The 20209-nt window shown below is 39.3% G+C and overlaps 1 protein-coding gene across 2 annotated transcripts in view; it reads left to right on the top strand.

Annotated features, from left to right (window-relative positions):
• POLA1 (DNA polymerase alpha 1, catalytic subunit) overlaps positions 1–20209 on the top strand; it is a 333405-nt gene that overhangs the window by 156635 nt on the left and 156561 nt on the right. For both annotated transcript variants that reach the window (XM_066249441.1, XM_066249440.1), the window contains exons 33-34: positions 3771–3949; positions 5552–5683. In XM_066249441.1, the coding sequence (XP_066105538.1) occupies positions 3771–3949; positions 5552–5683 (311 nt within the window). The remainder of the gene's footprint in view (positions 1–3770; positions 3950–5551; positions 5684–20209) is intronic.

The raw sequence follows: 20209 nt of genomic DNA, 5'->3' as shown, positions 1-20209 counted from the left end.
ACTCTACTCTTTTGGCGTTTCATTCATATGGGTCTTTCCCTCTTCTTCACTTGCGTGAACGTACATAAATGGCTTTACTGTAGTTATTTACAGTTACACTAATAAAGACCTTGTCTTTTGGAGGAAGAAAATTATTTGGTCAAATGTATCAGCCTTTCTCTCAGCTGTGTTTGGAACTTGCATTTCCAACAGTGTAAATACTCCTTGGAAATGGGGCGTGTGACCATTCTAAAAACAGGCAGTATTAATAGTTTACAAGGATTAGAAAGTACAGTGGTAGGAAAAATAAGTTTGTGCTAAATAGGATATTGGAGGTGTGTGAGATAAGAATATTGTGGTCTTACGTAAAAAACACAGCATTGCTGAAATCCTCCACCCCAATACCAGTGATGTTACTTTCTATAAATACTCCTTGAAACATAAGAGCTTTGATCCTGTTGCCAAAATAATGTGAGAGCCTATAAATTTTCTAATTATAAATGACAGTATTTTAATTTTATTCTACTGCCCCTGCTGCCCCACCCTCAAGAAAACATGGTATGGCTAGATCACTCCAAGTCACAGTATTGAATTACAGCACACATCATTTCTGCTTATTGTGGGGAACACTCCTGTCGCTGTTCCCCTGGAGGGCTGGGGCCAAGGCAGGCAGGCTGCTCCTTCTATTCTGTGCTGTACCAAATGACTGAAGTCACCTGTCCAAAGCTAGTCCAGTAGAAGTGGGAGTTCCTGCCCTCAATGGGACATAGTGTTTATTTCTTTAAGCCAGTTGTTCAGAGAAAGCTCTCAGTAGAAGAGCTAAAGGAATTTGGAATTCCGTTTTTGTATCTCTTGCTCAGAGACTAACAGGATTACTTAATGGTGAGCAGTTTGATATTTATTATACAATGTGCATGTTAGTATGCCAACTGCAATGATAAAGATTTTGCTTTAATGTGTCATTTCTGACAGAAGCGTCTAATTTTGGGGAGACAATAATTACAAATGGAGTTCTGTGTAGCAGCTCTATTTTGCACATTTAAAAAATCAGAATCTACCTCTAGGTGGCAGCACCAGATACTTTTTTTTTCCTGTTGTTTCACTGCACCCTTAATGAGTTATGTATAAGCAGGAAAACTTTGAAGTCTCCTGAAACTTCAAAATAAGCTGCCTGTGGACAATTTTGTGAGGATTTATAAAAATTATGTTGAATAAGTTGGGGCCTTGCTTAAGCCTGGAGTTTAACCTTTTAAAAAACATTCTGGCAGCCGTGATCCTTATTTTTTTAACATGACATTATATATTTTCTTTAAATGATTTAATTTAGCCCTCTGTGACTTGCCTGTTGAACTTATAATTGTCCTCCCAAGAAGATAACTTTTTATGACATTGTTTGTATCCAAGTAACTTCTATGAGGATCATTATATACTTAATATTTTAAGCTAAATTACAGTGTCTTCTCCCTTTATGGTTTAAAAGTTTAACATTGAGTTATGACCAAGAGTGCTGTGAAGAAAAAGTCTCTTCTCTTGAAAAAATTCATCTTGGGAATAAATCTGAAGTAATGAGCTAGGCTATTTGGCTTTGTTAGTTTCATGGACATTTAAAGTAGACATTTCATAAGGCCTGATATTTTGCATGACTCTTGTCCACTGTGGGCTCTTCTCCATAAGTAGCAGGGTAGCCCATGTCCTGTACGGCTTCCTCAGCGTTCCGCCTGGCCGGGCCTCAGAAAGCCTCCATAGCTTCCCCGTCACAGCCGGGCCAGTGCCGGACATGTGCAAAGTCACCGTTGTTTCTTTCCTGGACTTTCAGCTTATCAAAGTAGATTTCCTTTTAGAAAGTCCTTGCTTATTATTTTGCTTTTTTCTTACTTGCTGAGTAAAATAGCCTGGGAAATGGATGAATAATGATGTCATCAAAGAATATGAAGCTGCATCCTCATAATCATCAGTAAAGCCAGACATTGGATGAATATAGTTGGATTCACAACTAAAGTTTAAGCAATTTGCAGGTTAGCCTTCACTACAGGGAGGAAATGGCGTCATTCAACAGGCACGGTCTCTTTCTCTTGGTCCCTACTCCCTCACATGCTTCACTGATTTGCTGTTTGTCTTAGGGGGTTGGTAACTTGTAAAATAAAAATGTATGGTAAGTCTTGGGGGCCAAGTGACCTATGTTACAGAAATTTATGTCACAAACCAAGAACAATTTTTCAAGTTGTTTTGAATGCATCATCTTTGTTCTTATTATACACTCCCATGTTAGAAAATGTTCAATTTGATGAAGTCCTACCCAGAGTAGCTGGTAACTTGCTGGGAAGCATGAAAATGTGTTTCATGTTCCAAATGCATAATCTTGAATGAAGATAGTCTGGATTAAATGATGTTCATCCACTATTTTTTTTTTCATTTGTATGACATTTATTGAGTGTTTACCACATGATAGGTACCATTGCAAACAGTTTGTCCTCTGTTTTATTTCAACTTCAATGTACTGTACATGGTGGATGGCACTACATCCATTTTGCAGGGGAGCGAACTGAGACTCAAAGTCTCAGCTTTATTCGTTGTTTGGCACCTTGCCCTATGCCAGAGTCAGCCTCCAGTCCTTTGCAATTACTAGATGACACTTGACAATTGACCAAATAGGATTTAGGATCTTGTCACTGAATTCTGAAAACATCTTGTTAGATTATCTACCAATGCAGCTGTTGATAGAGTTAAAACAATTTTTAGGTATTTTTGGTATTTGAATTTTTTGTTCGCAGATGTTTTATATTACTTATTTACTTTTATACCAAAATAAATATGATTCTTTCCCTTAGATTTCTAAATAGCCTAGAATTCTTAAGGATTGTTAAGGGATGCTTTTAAGAAAATATTATAAGATACTATGTGGAATAATCATCTTAAATTATAAATTCAAGTAGAGGAATTTGAGGGATATGCTTGGACCAAGAGTCAGTTAAATTGGTTGACCTTAAAATGTTTATTTTTCTCATAGTTTGGGGAAACAAGGCAGCATAAAGTTATCCATCAATTGATTTATTCTGTGTTTTTGATAGAAATATGAAATGTACATTTGGTTTTAGGATTGTTGGGAACATTTTGGACTACAGGATCTGTAGATCCATTTTTTCGGCATATATTTTAAATTTCTGAATTCAGAACCCCAACAAAGCCGTGTTGCATTTTGTCTTCTCTGCTGCTACTGAATTTTAACCACTGAATTAGATTGCAACCTACATGCTGTTAACTACTGAGCCAAAATGCAATCGACCAGTGCATTGAAATCAGGATTAGCAGTAGTGTCTGCACTTGAAGTTGTAATAGCAGTGAACTTGCTTTCTTTAATGGAATTTTTAGTCTCTATTTTCAGTTTTAATGTTGATGCTTCGATTTTAAGAGATTTTTCTTAATAACAGTACAAATTAATTTGATATTTTTGCTGTAGCTTTAAGAAAATACTGAAACCATCCTATGGAAGTGTAGATAGTTGCTTCCAAACCCAAATGTCTACTGACATATTTCTGCATTGTTTTAATGCTGTTTATTTGTTTTATTTATAATCTCTTGAAGAAAGAGAAGCTGTTTGTCCATATGCTATGAACCTCTATATTGAGTTCAAATGATAGTGTGTGTGTGTGTGAGAGAGAGGGGTGGGGGAGGGAGAGAGAGAGAATTTAAAATTATTCCTTTGCAAGTTTTCTTCTTTAGGGTTATTTTTTGGATAAGGGAATTCAAACAATCGTACCTTTCTGATTTTTTTTTTCCTTTTCCACGAATAGGACTTGATCCTACCCAGTTTCGAGTTCATCATTATCATAAAGATGAAGAGAGCGATGTTCTCCTTGGTGGGCCAGCACAGCTCGACGACGAAGAGAGATTCAGGGACTGTGAGAGGTTCAAATGTCCGTGCCCTGCATGCGGGACTGAGAATATTTACGATGGTGTCTTCGAGGGTTCGGTCAGTTGCTCTTTCTGTCTCCTTTTTTTCATTCTGTGAGCGAACTAGTATAAAGACCTTTTCTCCCCACTCTGTGTATAAAAAGGGAGAAAACCTACATTGCTTGTATGTATTTAATATTGTTTTTGGCTTCCTAGAGTGCTTGGCCTTGGTTTGTAAATGGAATCTCTTAAAATATCTAAATTATCTTCAAGTGTTTTTATTGTAATTCCTTAATTAGTAACCTGTATTTCCCCACTCCCAACCCAATTTATTAAGACTTAGAGCATTATTTTTCTGTATCTTAAATCAAGTTAATAGGAACGAAGTGTTTTTGGAAAGTTTTTGTTGATCTTTGCACATCCCACTTTCCTCCTTTTTTGACAAAGGTACTCCGATTATCTTTTCTGCTGTCTTTGCACGTCAGACATTTAAAAAGTCACAGGGAGACATTCCTTTCGAGAAGTCCTGCCAAAAAATGCATCACTGACCTTGGATCAGAACTTGAAACCTGGCCAATGTGCTTGATGCCTCTGCGGTGTTACACACACACTAGCCACTGGCAAATGAGTAGGCGGCAGAGCCCTGTAAACCTTGACTCCGAAAGAAAATCCAGCCTTTATCTAAATTAAAAGTAATTATTTTAAGTTAATTTGGACAAACAGCAGATGTTTTGCATTTTTTTGAACCAAAACAAAGCAGCCTTTGGAAGCAAGTGCAAGGAAGAGGCAGACGCAGATCAGCAAACTTGCTAAATCCTTGAGTTTTGCTTCATTACAGCTGTAAATAAGATAGTTAATTGCGCGGAGGCTTGACGACTTGCAGATGGGCTAACTGTGGAAGAGCCGATGTCAAGCTCTGAAATCTCTTCCACCTGGAATTGCTTAGTGTGGCGGGTAGGGTTATAGACCAGATTGGAGCAGGAAAGCAAGATGTTTAAGTATGAAGAAGGAAAACACATGCTTCACAAACCCCAACAGTTTCCCTGTGTATTTGCTTTGTCTTTGTTTAAAACAAAACAAGAGGTTTTCTCTAACTACTAATGGTTCATTCTTTCACATTTCTATTCCTCCTGCTGCCCCTCCCTGAAGACACTTTGTGGAGTGGTAGGAATTTGAGATTTGTTAAGCTGAGAAAATGTGATTGCTTTGTGGTATAACACTCACTTTTTAGGCTTTATTCTTAAAATTAAATTGATGATATAAAAAGCAAACTAATGTCGTCATTAGTGCTCTTGCTTTATCCTCAAGTTTTGAATGAATAAGGGCAAATTTAAAATCTTGATATGTCTAAAACACATTTTTATTTCCAATAATGTCACTTCGCTGGTATTTTCACAGGGAAAGTTAATTTATCCGTAGAGTCTAACATGAATTGAATACTTAAAAAAAGTGAGTTTAGGATTTTCCCTTGGACTTCATACTTTATTATAATGTTGGCAGAGGATGGAAGGTATATATCTGATTAAAGGGATCTTTGGGAGGAAAACAGTTGAGGAAAAAGGGTCCAAAACTCACCACTAAAATGAATTCAGAATATTGTACACCAGTTCATCATGTAAGTTTTTAAGAACAAGAAACCTTTTGTAACCTTTTGTGTATTCCTCTGACTTGACTTCTACAGGGACCCGAATTGGAGCCAAGCTTGTATCGTTGTAGTAACATCGACTGTAAGGCTTCGCCTCTGAACTCTATGGTACAGCTGAGCAACAAATTGATCTTGGACATTAGACGTTACATTAAAAAGTACTACGAGGTAAGTATCCATAATGACTCTTTGTACGTATACAACTTATTTAGATTGGGTACTTGTTCTAAAATAAAACAGTGTGGTTTGGTATTATTGGTTTTTTTTATGAAACTGAAATTTTCAGACTTGGGAGGAAAATGATTTGATTTTCTATTGAATATTACATCTCTCATTAGTGAAGACTGATTTAAATAGTGAAATTTCTGCTTGTGAGGAAAAATGAGAATATAATCAGAAAATGTTTTAGTTTACTGCTACCTAAATAAGACTAAATTAAAGGGTCACTGAGATTTTTGGACAATGGAGGGAAAATCAGTATTGCTTATCTTTGGCAGAGCCATAACATCATGTGTAGTGATTTTAAAAAACTGAGAATTTGTGTTTATGTAGTAATCAAAACCATTTCATAGCTCAGTTATCTGAAGAAATAAAACTAAAAATCTTTTACATTTAAATGTAATTTGTCTGATTCTTAAAGAGAATATCTCATTTTTAAAACATATATTTAAAATGCCAGAATAGTGAGTGATGTGTCTGTGCTAAAAAGGCTTTGTTCAGCCCTGGCTGGGCAGCTCAGTTACTTGGATTACCTTCCTGATACGCCAAGATTGTGAGTTCCATCTCCGGTCAAGGGGCACACACAAGAATCAACCAATGAATGCATAAATGAGTGGAACAACAAATCGATGTTTTTCTCTTTCATCTCTCCCTTTCCCTGGAATTAATAATTTTTTTTTAAAAAAAAAGCTTTTTTAAAGTTTTTGTTCTGTTTTTAACAATTTTCTATGAATTTTTTTCTTTTCAAAAACTAAATATAAACCTCCACATTTAGCATTTGACTTTTCTTCATGTTTCATTATGTCATTTAGTCATGTAAGCTCGTGCTCAAAAGTTCCTGTAACTTAAAGAAGCAAGGTATCTCCCAAAGTGCTCAGGTTCTATGAGATAAGACCCACGACTTTGATCAGTATCTTTCTCTGATTTCTTCTTACATGTTAGTTGACATACAACGTAGCATTTTTTTTCCCTTTGAAGTGAATCTCATTAAATGAAAATTGAGTGTTCAGTCATTAGGACAAAAAGGGAAAACATAGAGTTTCAGTATTGTGATTTTGGAGAAGAATAATTTATATTTGTCCAAAAAAAAATCAAGTAGGTTTATCTGAAGGTATTTTAAAAATAATAATTATAACTACATTTTGGGAAATCTGAAACATTTTAGTGAATAATGCTGCACTGTACTTAATGAACAGATGGACGGGAATAAAGGTTATCTGTAGGTCCACATTCCACAGTAGATGAAATGTTCCACGCATGAAACGTAGGCCTTTATTTAGCATGAAGAGCCCAAATCAAAACTATTCATTTCCAGACCTCACTGAGTAGAGCGTAATTCTTGACTCTTGGGAAGAATTCTGAGTTTTCTCTCTTGTGTTTAGTCTATCAAAATCTTCACCATGGAAATGTTAATACTAGAAAAAGCTCATCTATTTCCTTCTCTAAGAAGGGATGATCTGTTTTGACTAAGTTGGGGATAGGCAGAAAAATGATCTTCTGTATAGTTAGAAATATGCCCTAGCTGAAAGATGGATTTCTAACCTAACTGTGTGTGTTGTGGCAGCGGCGACGGTGGTGGTGGTGGTTATATGAGTGTTTTTCAGGCTTTTAAAGAACCTAGTTTTATGGCTCTCTAGACAGTCAACCCAGGGATTCTCTAGCGTTTGCTTCAGTTGACGTGTCTGCCAACCATTAACAGCAAGTAACAGTTTTCTGAAGGTAGTGCCCACTTGATTGACTTTCCTAAGGGATTTCTAATTAAAGTATCCAAATGTCACTGTTCCGGTTGAAGATTTATATGACTGTGCTCAAAATGAGGGTCTGTTTCTCTACTTTCTGCTCTTAGTCATATGTGACTTGTTGGGAGAGGAAGAAATCCCTTATTCTTTTTATGGCCCCATGTTGAACAAATAAAATGTTTCAAATATTCTCAAGATCAGAGCCATCCAGAAAGCCCATGCACCTCTAGCTAGGTTCTGCTTCCGCAGTAGACGTTTCTCTTTCCTCCTCACCCCAGACTTGAAAGAACTTTTGCAGATGGAGGGACATGGTGTTGAGTGTCTTTTTTATTGTGCCTCAGTGATGGCGCTTTGTCAGTTCAGTGTGACGTACCGTAGTGATGGTCGTCCAAGTGGGGAGTGAACACCGAGTGTGCTGAAGACAAGGATATGGGTAGGAAGGACAGGTAGACCCCGCTTGAGTGCACTCTGCTTTCTGCCGCCCCGCCAGCGTTGTTTCCTCCAAATGGACGGCGAGGCTCTCCCCCAGCGAAAAGATTACGGTTCGTTTTATTGTGATACTTGCTCTATTGTGGTAGTTTGGAACTGAACTTGCAGTATCTTCTAGGTACGACTGTACTGAGATTAAGTGACCACTCTCTGAAGCTAATGCCAAAGGAGTTTCCTCCTATTTTGCAAGTTAAAAATGCCACCCACTGGGCATAAAAGTTGTTAGTGGACTGAGAGCAAGCCTCACTATTTTTTTCATTTTAGTCTTAGAATCACTTCAGGGAAAGTGTAATCTATATTGAGAAAGGAAGACTCCTCCTTAAAGACAGTGGAGGAGTATGGTACTTGGCCAAACACTGTAACCTGCCAAGAAACATAATTCTAGATCACCAAGAAATTGGATTGTCAGGAACAAAGGGGCAGAAGTTTAGGGTAACAAAATACACTCTTAAAGCATTTTTCTTTTCAAAAACTACATCACATGTTCTGTTCTTTCCTGTCATGAATAAACAGTACCGACTGAATAAATGTGATAACAAATATTAAAAACTTTGTGCGTCTAAGAATCAATCTCTATCTTAACATCATAATGTTTTAATACTGACCCAATAGGAGAAGAAATGCTTTTTCTCTCTCTCCATATGATATTGTATCTCTTGAATTCTCATTTCCTAGAATATTTAAATTTCATTATACATAGAAATACCCGAAACACCAAGCAGGATATTTTATGTATCCATTCTTTAGGAGGAAAACAACTGTAGCACTTCGCCCCGAGATTTAGCGAAGCCATCAAAGACTTGGAGGTGCCCAGAGAGCTGTAATTCCGAGTTCATTTCTGTGCCCTGATCCTTTTTGGTCCCTCTGTACCAAGTGAAAATTGAACTGGCATTTTGTCCTTTTTTTTTTTTTTTAAATCATAAAAAGCCAGTTTAATGACTAGATCTCTAAGCTTTTAGGGATGTTGTTTAAAGATTTGATTTTAGAGTGAAAAATTAATCTGTGTTCCTCCTCCCCTTAAATTCTGCTTCAGAAGAGCAAACACACACACACACACACACACACACACACACACACACAAAGGGAGAGAAACACTAGCTAATCTAAATTGGGGAATGAAGAGGGCTTTTTTTAAGCATGAAAATTTCATCATCTTGTCAGCTGGCAGAATGCCTGCTGTGTGGATTCACAAAGGCTAAGAATTACACTTTCATGAAATTTTCCTCACTAACTGCCCTGGTTAATTTGAAAGATAACCCACTGTTCTAATTCATTCCTCAATTGGGCGGTGCAGGTTTTATCTTTGATCTGACAAAGCATTTGTGTTAATCGTTTTGGCCCTCCACTAGACACTCTTGGGATTGTGCTTTTACAATAAATGTGTCTGTGATAGCTCTTTAGTCTATTATACTTACAATAGATCCATAGAACTGGTAATTAATTCTCCACTGCTTTGGAAGTGGGAAGAATAGGTGTAGCTCTGTCAAGTGCTGCTGGGAAGTTTGTTTAGCTGGTTCATTTTTGAAGTGCTCCCCTCAGCCGTCCATGAGGCAGCCTTAGAAGAGCCTGAGATTGGGATGCTGCCTACCCTGAAGGCATGCTCATAGATGGAGAATCTGAGCCTAACTGTTGCTGTCACAGTGGATAGAACATAGGCCTGGGACGCTGAGGACCCAGATTCAAATCCCCCAAGGTTGCCGGCTTGAGTGTGGGGTCATAGACACGATCCCATGGTTGTTGGCTGGAAGGCCACGGTCACTGACTTGAGCTTCCTGGTCAGGGCATGTATGCGAAAACAATCAGTGAACAACTAAGGCGCCCCAACTATGAGTTGATGCTTCTCATCTCTCTCCCTTCCTGTCTGTCTCTGTCTCTCTCTCTCACAAAAGAAAAAGAAAGAAAGAAATCCGACCCCTCTTGTTACCTAGGAAGGGGGTAGTGGGTCAATTTACTTTCATCTCCAGTACTGTTAATTAGAATGTAAATTAAACTATCATCATTTTAATACTTAAAGAGCCATCTGTTTCTGAAGATGGGTAGTCAACTAAAGTATGCACCTAAACTCTCATTGATGGCTAATGCAGGTTTTAGAGTGTTGCAATGGGCTAAAATGTATGCCTCATCAGCCTTGCAGTTTATAGCCTCTTGGAGTATTACTTAGATCACTTCACTGTGATTTTTAAACATAGAAATCTTCTGGTCCTCCATCTAGAAAAATTGACAATGAACAGCAAGGCATTGCCATGTCTATGATAATGGTTCATTAATTGCTAGGACCAGAAATTGGTGGTTGAATTCCTTAAGAAGTTTACTATTGGTTTTGCAGTCTCAGAATTTTTGTGAAGTAAGCTTTCTGAGGACAGGGGCTATCCTTCTGAGTTTCATCTGTGATCCGTGCCACAGCCCTTGCTCTCAGTAGTGTGTGCATTTTAATGTTCAGTGACAAAAGGAACCAACAAATAAAGGTATATGTTTGGCCCCTGCCTGGTAGCTCAGTTGGTTACGAGCAGTGGTTTTCAACCTTTTTTTTTCATGGCACAAACACACACTAATTACTAAGGTCAGTGCCCCTGACTAAATACAAACATTTTCATCTCATGGCACAAATAAATTAGTTGCTAAAGAAGAAGAGGTCAGGGCCCCTTTTTCTTTAGTAATTAGTTTATGAGTGCATGAGAAACAAAGGTTGAAAATTACTGGGTTAGAGCATTGTCCCAATATGCCAAGGTTGTAGGTTCGATCCCTGGTCAGAGCACATGCAAGAAACAACCATTGAATTCATAAATAATTGGAACGGTAAAATTGATGTTTCTTTCTCTCTAAAATAAATAAATTATTTTTTTTTTAAGTTTATGCTTTCTTGTTTTTATTTTTTTACACTGATGTTATAATGGAAAGGTTTATTAGTAATATACAAGATTCTCAGATTAGCACAAAATTTCATAGGGATTTGAGGTCATGAAAGCATTGGCCCAGGCGCTGAGGATGGCTCCATGGCCTCTGCCTCAGGCGCTGGAATGGCTCTGGATACAACAGAGCAACGCCCCAGATGGGCAGAGCATCGCCCCCTGGTGGGCATGCTGGGTGGATCCCAGTCGGGCCCATGCAGGAGTCTGTCTGACTACCTCCCCGTTTCCAACTTCAGAAAAAAAATACAAAAAAAAAATAAAAATAAAAAAAACAAACCCATTGTCACTCTGTCTTCTCTATTTTATATCACCGATTACTATTGATTTCAATGTGTGCCTTTCTCCAGCTTCATAGCCTTGATTTGTTTTCTCTCCTCACCGGGTATCAGGCAAAGAGGCATTGACCAGATACATTTACCGCGATACCGACCAGCACCTGCGTGCACGTCCTCCCGCTGTTCCGGTGCAGGAGTCCGTCTCCAGCTCCAGAGGGCACAGACAGTCGCCTCCTGTTCTGTTACTCCTGTGCTCACCCTCTATTATTCTCTTTTATTTCTTTTTAAAAATTTTTATTGATTGATTTTTAGGGAGAAAGGGAGAGAGAGGAGCATCAATTTGTTTTTCCACTTATTTATGAATTCATTGGGTGATTCTTCTATGTGCCCGCTTGGTGATAGAACCCACAACCTTGGTATATCAGGATGATGCTCTAACCAACTAAGCTACCTGGTCAGGGTCTCTTTTATTTCTTTGTAAAATGAGCCACATTTATAAAAAAATCTCTTTTGGAACCGCTATTATGAGGAATTCCAAAAATAAGGACCAGTGTTCATTGCCCCATGATGCATAGACTAAGTGAATACGGGAGCGTTTGCCAGCGAAGCCGCCCTTCAGCGTGCTGCTGGCTGTGGGTCACTGGAAGACAGCACGCATCCGGGAAGTGAGGTCGGTTGTTTCGAGTTTTGTGTGTGTGTGTGAGTGTTTTTGTTTCTGAAGTGAGAAGTGGGGAGGCAGAGAGACAGACTCCCACATGTGCCCGACCGGTATCCACCCAGCATGCCCACCAGGGGGCGATGCTCTGCCCATCTAAGGCATTACACCATTGCACCCAGAGCCATTCTAGTGCCTGAGGTAGAGGCCATGGAGCCATCCTCAGCGCCTGGGCCAACTTTGCTCCAATGGAGCCTTGGCTGCTGCGGGAGGGGAAGAGAGAGATAAAGAAGAAGGAGAGGGAGAAGGGTGGAAAAACAGATGGGTGCTTCCTCTATGTGCCCCGGTCAGGAATCGAACCCAGGACTTCCACATGCTGGGCTGATGCTCTACTGCTAAGCCAACCAGCCAGGGCTGTGGGCTGTTTTATCGTGTATGAAGAACCCATGGTCACCTTGTTTTTTCATCTTTGTGAAAGGAAACACTTGTTAATTTTGGAATGGATCTGCCTTTCTTGAAGACAGAATTACCACTAAACATAATGTTATTAAAGCCAGGGACTGAATTGGAGCTACCTTTTATGAACAATGCAAGGAAGGCAGGGTGAAATATTGTGGAAAATATTTGCTCTCCCGAAATACCTGCCCACTCAGTGTCATAGGCACACAGTCCAGGATGTCCAACAGTGCCTGATCAAGGATCATTTCTTTAGGAATTCACTGAACTCGGTTAGTAATTAAATCTGGTAAATGCTAAAGATGGTGCCGCCACCTACCGCATCGCCTCCTACCGCCCTCAGCAGTGCAAAAGCTCTTCTCACCTCTTCTCTGCCCTAACTTCCTGGTAGAGCAATACAGCAGGACCCAGCTACCTTGTGCAGGTGGATCTGTGGGTTTCCAAGCCAGGCAGTGATGTTCCGCAACTGTCTCCTGTTCTGCTGCAAACATTTGGTGTTCAATAACCCACAAAATTTCTCATCTCTTACCTGTGGTTGTTGGCTGATAGTTTTTAGGTGATAGGTTGCAATATGCAGTAGTTTCACAGGTACATTAGTTCAGAGTTTAAACTTGAAAGCACTATTGAAATTATTGTTTATTTCCTTGCCTTGGCATATATATTTAGAACACTTAAAAAGAATAAATTGGGCTCCTTTTTTTAAAAAGACTCTTAACAGCATAAGTGGTACAAAAGGCATGCAAAGAAGCAATAGATATCCATTGCGTCCGTCCAGCGTCCCAGGCGTGCAGGCCGTGCTGCCCAGCGCTGCTTGCAGAAGGATTATTTCTTGAGCAATCTGTAGAACTCATCCTAAATCTTATTAAAACAAAGTAATACATGGAGAATTAGTATTTCTTTTTGTTTCACACCATTTCATTTTGCTTCACACCAGTTCAGGGAGGCGTAAATGAACACCACAGACACCAACTGCATTTTTGAAATGTAGTATTCTAAAACCAGGGCCCGCGGGGGAGGGTGGGGTAACTATTAGTGGGTGGCTGATTTCTCTTTGGTATGAAAATCAAGTAAGCTGATTTTTTTTTTTTGTATTTTTCTGAAGCTGGAAACGGGGAGAGACAGTCAGACAGACTCCCGCATGCGCCCGACCGAGATCCACCCGGCACGCCCATCAGGGGCGACGCTCTGCCCACCAGGGGGCGTCGGGCAGAGGCCAAGGAGCCATCCCCAGCGCCTGGGCCATCTTTGCTCCAATGGAGCCTTGGCTGCGGGAGGGGAAGAGAGACAGAGACGAAGGAGGGGGGGTAGAGAAGCAAACGGGCGCTTCTCCTATGTGCCCTGGCTGGGAATCGAACCCGGGTCCCCCCGCACGCCAAGCCGACGCTCTACCGCTGAACCAACCGGCCAGAATCAAGTAAGCTGATTTTGAGTCAGGTATAAGAGGCAGTGCTCTGGTGTGGTGTGTTCTCAAGAAAAACTAAGAAACAAGGGGTTTGGTGATGGTCAGAGGAGAATCTCATTGTAATTAAATTTATTATTGAACAAATGTAAGTGAATAACAGATCATGTCCAGTGCCCTCCACACAAGCAGCTTATGGTGTGAAATTTGGCTATTATAGCAGAGTTCTAATCAACAAATTGGATCAGATATAGCCTTATATGTCCCCTGACTTTCATTTTATTATATATATATTTTTAAATTAATTTTAATGGGGTGACATTGATCAATCAGGGTACATAGGTTCAGAAAAAACATCTCCAGGTTATTTTGACATTTGATTATGTTACATACTCATCAGCCAAAGTCATATAGTCTTTCGTCACCTTCTATCTGGTTTTTTTTGTGCCCCTCCTCTCCCCCCCCCCCCGTAACCACCACCCTCTTGTCCATGTCTCTGAGTCTCATTTTTATGTCCCACCTATGTATGGAATCATATAGTTCTTAGTTTTTTCTGATTTACTTATTTCACTCCGTATAATGTTATCAAGGTCCATCCATGTTGTAAATGATCCAATGTCATCATTTTTTATGGCTGAGTAGTATTCTATAGTATATATGTACCACATCCTCTTTATCCAATCATTATTGACTTTCATTCTTGATGGAATAACCAACATTTACTTGTGCTCTCTATATTTATCACAATACCTTTTTACGTTTGGTTTCATTTCACCTTTTTTGTGTGTGACAGAATCAGAGAGAGGGACAGATAGGGACAGACAGACAGGAAGGGAGAGAGATGAGAGAGGCATCAATTCTTTGTTACAGCACCTTAGTTGTTCGACAATTGCTTTCTCATATGTGCTTGACCAAGGGGTTACAGCAGAGTGAGTGACTCCGTGCTCAAGTCAGTGACCGTTGGGCTCGAGCCAGTGACCATGGGGTCATGTCTATGACCCCACGCTCAAGCCAGCGACCCCATGCACAAGCTGGATGAGCCTGTGCTCAAGCTGGCGACCTTGGGGTCTCGAACTTGGGTCCTCCGCATCCCAGTCTGTCCCTCTATCCACTGCCTGGTCAGGCTGATTTCATTTCATCTTAAACCTTATGACATGGACCCTCTTTGTGGAGGTTTAGAACTAGAGCGTGGTCGTGAGGAACTAGCGGGACCACATGGATTTCCGAGGTGTCCTGGCAGCAGGGAACAGTGTTGTCTATTGAGGACTGGCCCCAGAGCTACCTGCGACATCTGAGCGTGGGCCCTGTTCCCCCCGTATGCATGTTCGCCCTTCTGAGTGTTTGGTCAGAGCCGGAGGCGGTTACTGCCACTGCCTTGCCTGTCTCCCTTCCACTCTGAAAGTCTAGCACTCAGTTACATCACTTTTGAGGTCATCCATTACTGGCCTCACGATAGACTATGAGGCTTTATACTCAAGCACCAAGGTCAGAATTCCTGTCTAGTCACCAGTTCTGTAACTTGGACTAGTTGCTGAACTTGTCCAAGCCACAATTTCATATCCTATAAGGTGACGGCAGTACAAAACCCCCTAAGGGACGATGCATTTCAAGTGTTTCGGAAATGCACAGAGAGCACCTACTATTCCAGTCTGAGATACAGTAGTTGAACGTAGCTCCGCCGTATTCTTTTGTGTGCTCTGAATGCCCAGTGGTTCGGACCCTGGGCTGAGCTTTGTTGTCCTGGTCTTTCTGAGGTGTCCATCTAAAATTGTTCATTGTCTTGCTGCTCTGTGTCCTGTCCCATCAGAATGATGTCGCCCTGTGCTGTGCTTCCTCATGGCCCTCCCTGCAGTCTGTCCTTATAGCAGTTAATTTTTCAGTGTTGGTGTGTAGATTCTCACAGTCAGCCCTAGAGAGGACACTAATAGGAGCAGCTTGGGGTCGTGGCTAAAAGCAGGGAAATAATACTAGACTAGGCTTGAGGCCAGTGCCCTGTAGTGCATGGTATTCTGAGAGGTTGGTGCTATCAAGCGACTCCCTGAGGTTATAGATAGTGGCATCAGCACTGTGATGGTACTTGGGGACCCTAATCTAGAATTCTGCACATCAGATATGGTGAGATAGCCATTTATGAATAACAAGTCTTCCATATGGTCACCCTTTCAAGAAGGTGCCACAGGACCTCTGGGATTAGCATTACAAACTGGGCCAGGCCACAGGCTGGCTGGGGCATGAGTCCCGAAAGCTGATGAGAGCCACCCAGTGATGTGTAGGGAAGCCTGGGGTTTTGGCAAGTTCTGATACGGCTCGCCTCCTCTGAAAGGAAAATTGGAGGTTCTTGACTGAGGAAATGCCCTAGGAGTTGTCTGATATCTGAAAACAAGTAGGTAAAAACAAAACTGCTTGTGCCCCAATCGCGGAATTCCTTTCTTCGGTTTCATTTCTCTAACCTGTGTATTTAGGAAAAACTCAACTTCAGGTCTAACTCTAGAGCTACTGTCTTGTATGTAGTAGAGGAAGAAATTGAACCAGAACATATTTCATTTAACCTTTCAGAAGTGAGATTTTCACACTATTGACCTTGACTTCAGGGAAAAAATGGAACTATCCGTTCTCTGTTGTGCATGTAAACGAGAGAGGGGTGGGGGGAGGGCGCCTCAGATGTGGCTGTCTCATATTTGGTTTGCCTAGAAAGTGTACATTATGATTAACATGTGGCAATTGGCCCTTTGCAGATTAAGTTATAGATACGAATTTCCAGATCGCCCTTTGTAGCTTAGTCTTGTGTTAAATGGAACAACCAGCTGCCTTTCTGGCACCATAGAAAATTTCTCAAAACCCTGGGTTTCAAAAAATACTACTAATAAAATTCAAAGCGGCAGTATTTTCTAACTGATGGCTGTTCATTTGTCTTGTGCTTTGCATAAATTAGGAGTGGCTTTATCATATGCCTACCCCAACACTTACAATGTGTTGGTCTTAGCTTGGTTTTGAAAAGCAACGTATAGCTTTCTTTTTCTTGTTTAAAACTCATTTGACTCTTGACACTCCCTCAAATATTTTGGTTTGTTGTTACTTTGTTCTAGCCCAAGATGACTCTCAGGGATGGTGGTTTTGTGCAGTGTGTTGTCCAGCTTGTTTCCTGCAAGGTCCCTGCTTCATTCAGGCTGCACAGGTGCTCAGGGCTTCTTGGCTCTTTGAGAAGCTCTTCCGCTGGGAACCATGGTGATTTGTTAGCTAGCTCTGTTCTTAGGAGTTTTCTATAGCTGGCCTTCTGCCTCCAAACCATTAGCAAAGAATGTTCGAGAATCATGACAAGAGAAAAAAAATCACCCCCCCCCCCCAGGATTTATGTCTATATATACTAAGGATTTGGGAATCATGTGGATGAAGTCACATGCAATCTTGAGAATAATTTCCTTCAACTAGAGCTTTCTGTGTAGTGACATTCAAGAGCTGTTCCTCTCAGGAATTGATCAGCAAAGAAAGATCAAAGGAGAGTGTAGAGTCAAGAAAGACGTGCTTAAAATTCCACAGCAAAATGGCTTCTCCTGCTGATAAATGGACACAATGGTATATAGCACAGTGGTTCTCAAACTTTTGGGTTGGTTGGACCCTGTTACTGAGGATGTCAAAGAGTTTTTGTTTGTAGGGGTTATATGTATTTGTATTTATTTGATTATAAATTAAAACAGTTACAAACTATTAACTCATTTATACGCAACAATAAACCTATTACATAACAAAAATATTTTCATAAAAAAAAGCTACACATTACAAAGCAAAATTTAAGAACATTGGTGTTTGTTCCTTACATTTTTACAAATCTCTTTATTGTTGTCTGGCTTAGAAGTCAGCTGGGTTCTCATATCTGCTTTTGTACCCAATTTGTTGAGATACAGTGTTTTGATGGAAATATATGAAGAAAATTTGGTTTCACACAGGTATGTAGGTGAAACCAGTAGGAGTATTATAATAGTCTTCTATTTATAGTGGGTATTATTTTTTGTGACTACATCAAGCCTTATAACATGATAATTTCTTAAAGGTTATTTCCAATGTGGTATCTGAAACCGTATCAATAAACTTTTTATATTCTGGTATATTAAAATCCACGATCTTAAATTGTCTTTGATAGATAACATTATATATTTCTGTTGTCTAAGTCTTTGACAATGAATTTAAGCTTTTGGGAGGGGTGTTGGTTGCATTTTGAAATTTTAATTTAAAATTTATATACAGTAAAATGTACTCTTTGAGGTACAGTTCTGTGAGTGTTGACCAATGCATAGAGTTGTATAATTGCTACCACAGTCAAGATACAGAATACTGCTATCACCCACAACCTTGGTATATCTTTCCAAGCATAAGTTTTCATTCTACCCAGCAGTAGAATTGCTAACTCATATGGTAAGTGTAAGTGTACCCTTTTAAGACATTGTCAAACTATTTTTCAGAGTAGTGGCGCCATTTTTTCATTTTCACCAGCACCCTATGAGAGTTCTAGTTTCTGGACATCTTCACTGGCAGTTGGTACAGTTGGTATTTTTTATTTTAGCCATTTTAATATGTGTGGGTGATATCTCATCATGGTTTCAATTTGCACTTCCCTTGATGGCTAGTGACGTTGAACATCTTTTATGTGTTTGCCATCCTCACATCCTTTTTGATGAAATGTCCAAGTTTTTCCTCATTTTTCATTTGGATTGTTTGTTTTTTCAGTATTAGGTTTTGAGTTCTTTATATGTTCTGGATGCAGGTCCTTGGTTGGATTTATGATTTGCAAATATTTTCTCCCAGCCTGTGGCTTGTCTTTTCATTTTCTTAATGTTGTGTTTTACAAAACAAAACTTTAATTTTGATGAGGTCTAGTATATCAATTTTTTTCTTTTATAGATGGTGCTTTTGGTCTCATGTCTAAAAATTCAAATTTTACATTTAGATCTGTAATTGATTTTGAATTAACTTTTGTGTAAGGTGTGAAGCTTAGGACAAGGTTCCTTTTCGGGGGAAAGGGTCTACCTAAGTTAATTGTTTAAACACTACTAGTGAAAAGACTTGTTCTTCCATTGACTTGGTTTTGCACCTTGTTAAAAACCAGTTGACCATACTATTGTGAATATTTTTGGACCCTCTGTTCTCTTCCATTGATTTCTGTGTTTATCCCTTTGCCAACACCATAATCTTAATTACTGTAGCTTTATAATAGGTCTTATGTAGTGTGATCCTTTCAGTTTATTTTTTTCCTGAAACATTTTAGCTATTCTGGTTCTTTTGCCTTCCCATATTAATTTGAGTCAACTTGTCTTTATCAACCAAAAAATCTCACTGGGATTTTAATTGGAGTTGTATTAAATATATACTCACTTAGGGGAGAATTGGTATCTTAAATGTTGAGTCTTCTAATTCATGAACATTGTATATCTCTCCATTTATTCAGATTTTTTTACTTTCATTAGTACTTTGTCGTTTTCAGCATACAAATCCTGTACTTGTTAGATTTACACCTAAGGAGTTCATTTGGGGGAAAGATATATTCTTATTTATTTGTCTATTTATCTAATTTTCCCACTGATTTGAGAGAGAGAGAAAGGGGGGAGGGAGAGAGAAGCATCAAATTGTTTCACTTAGTAGTTCTATTTGGTTGTGTACTCATTCATTGCTTCTCACACATGCCTTAGCCAAGGGTCATACCCACAACCTCTGGTGTGCCAGGTAGACACTTTATCCACTGAGCTACCTGGCCAGGGGAGGAAGTTATATTTAAAGACTTTTTTGTCTCATTGTATTCCCTTGTATATATAAAGACAATTATATAATTTTTTGTTCTGATATTGCTATAGTTCACAGCGTTACAGAGTAAATCAGTTCTCAGAAGAGTACTTAGGACCCATAAGACATTAAAAATAACCTACATAAATTCATAGTTAATATGTAGCCTTTCAAATTTATTTTATAAATCTGTATTTATTAGACCAAATATTTGGCCACATAATAGTGCTGAGTTTTTGTGTGATTTTTTGTAAACCAGCTTATTATAGTGTCACTTTTTAAAAATCTGTGTCTTTCTGTGTATGTGTGTGCTTAGATTTCTACAAGGATGTTTACCATATGTCAAAGATATTTGAATGGTGAGAAGTTTAGATTGTTTTTTTTTTTTTCATATTGCTTTTCTCTATTTGAATATTTCACAATAGGCGTGTATTCTTTTTATCAGAACAATGAAGCTGCTTAAAAGAGAAAAAGAAAAAGAAAACAGTGAATTGTATGGTTCTTAGCAGTAAATAGAAGTCGTACAGACTCAAGTCCTTTAAGTACTTGCATCCTAGAAATCTTGATGTTGGCTCAGCCATTTTATGATTCTAATAGTTTATATTGAAAACCAAAGGAACATTTCAAGATACTTGGAACATTCTGAGAATGCTGGGTTTACAATTTTTCTTGACCACAGCATTTCTTTTTTATCACATGCTTGTCACTGTATCAGGCCTAAGCAGTGGATCTCAAACTTGGCTGCATTTTAGAATCACTTGGGTGGGATTTGAAAGAGTAT

This window comes from Saccopteryx bilineata, chromosome X, assembly GCF_036850765.1.
Source record: "Saccopteryx bilineata isolate mSacBil1 chromosome X, mSacBil1_pri_phased_curated, whole genome shotgun sequence".
Taxonomy (NCBI): Eukaryota; Metazoa; Chordata; class Mammalia; order Chiroptera; family Emballonuridae; genus Saccopteryx; species Saccopteryx bilineata.
Note: the sequence above shows the minus strand (reverse complement) of the source record. Positions and strands in the feature narration are given on the sequence as shown.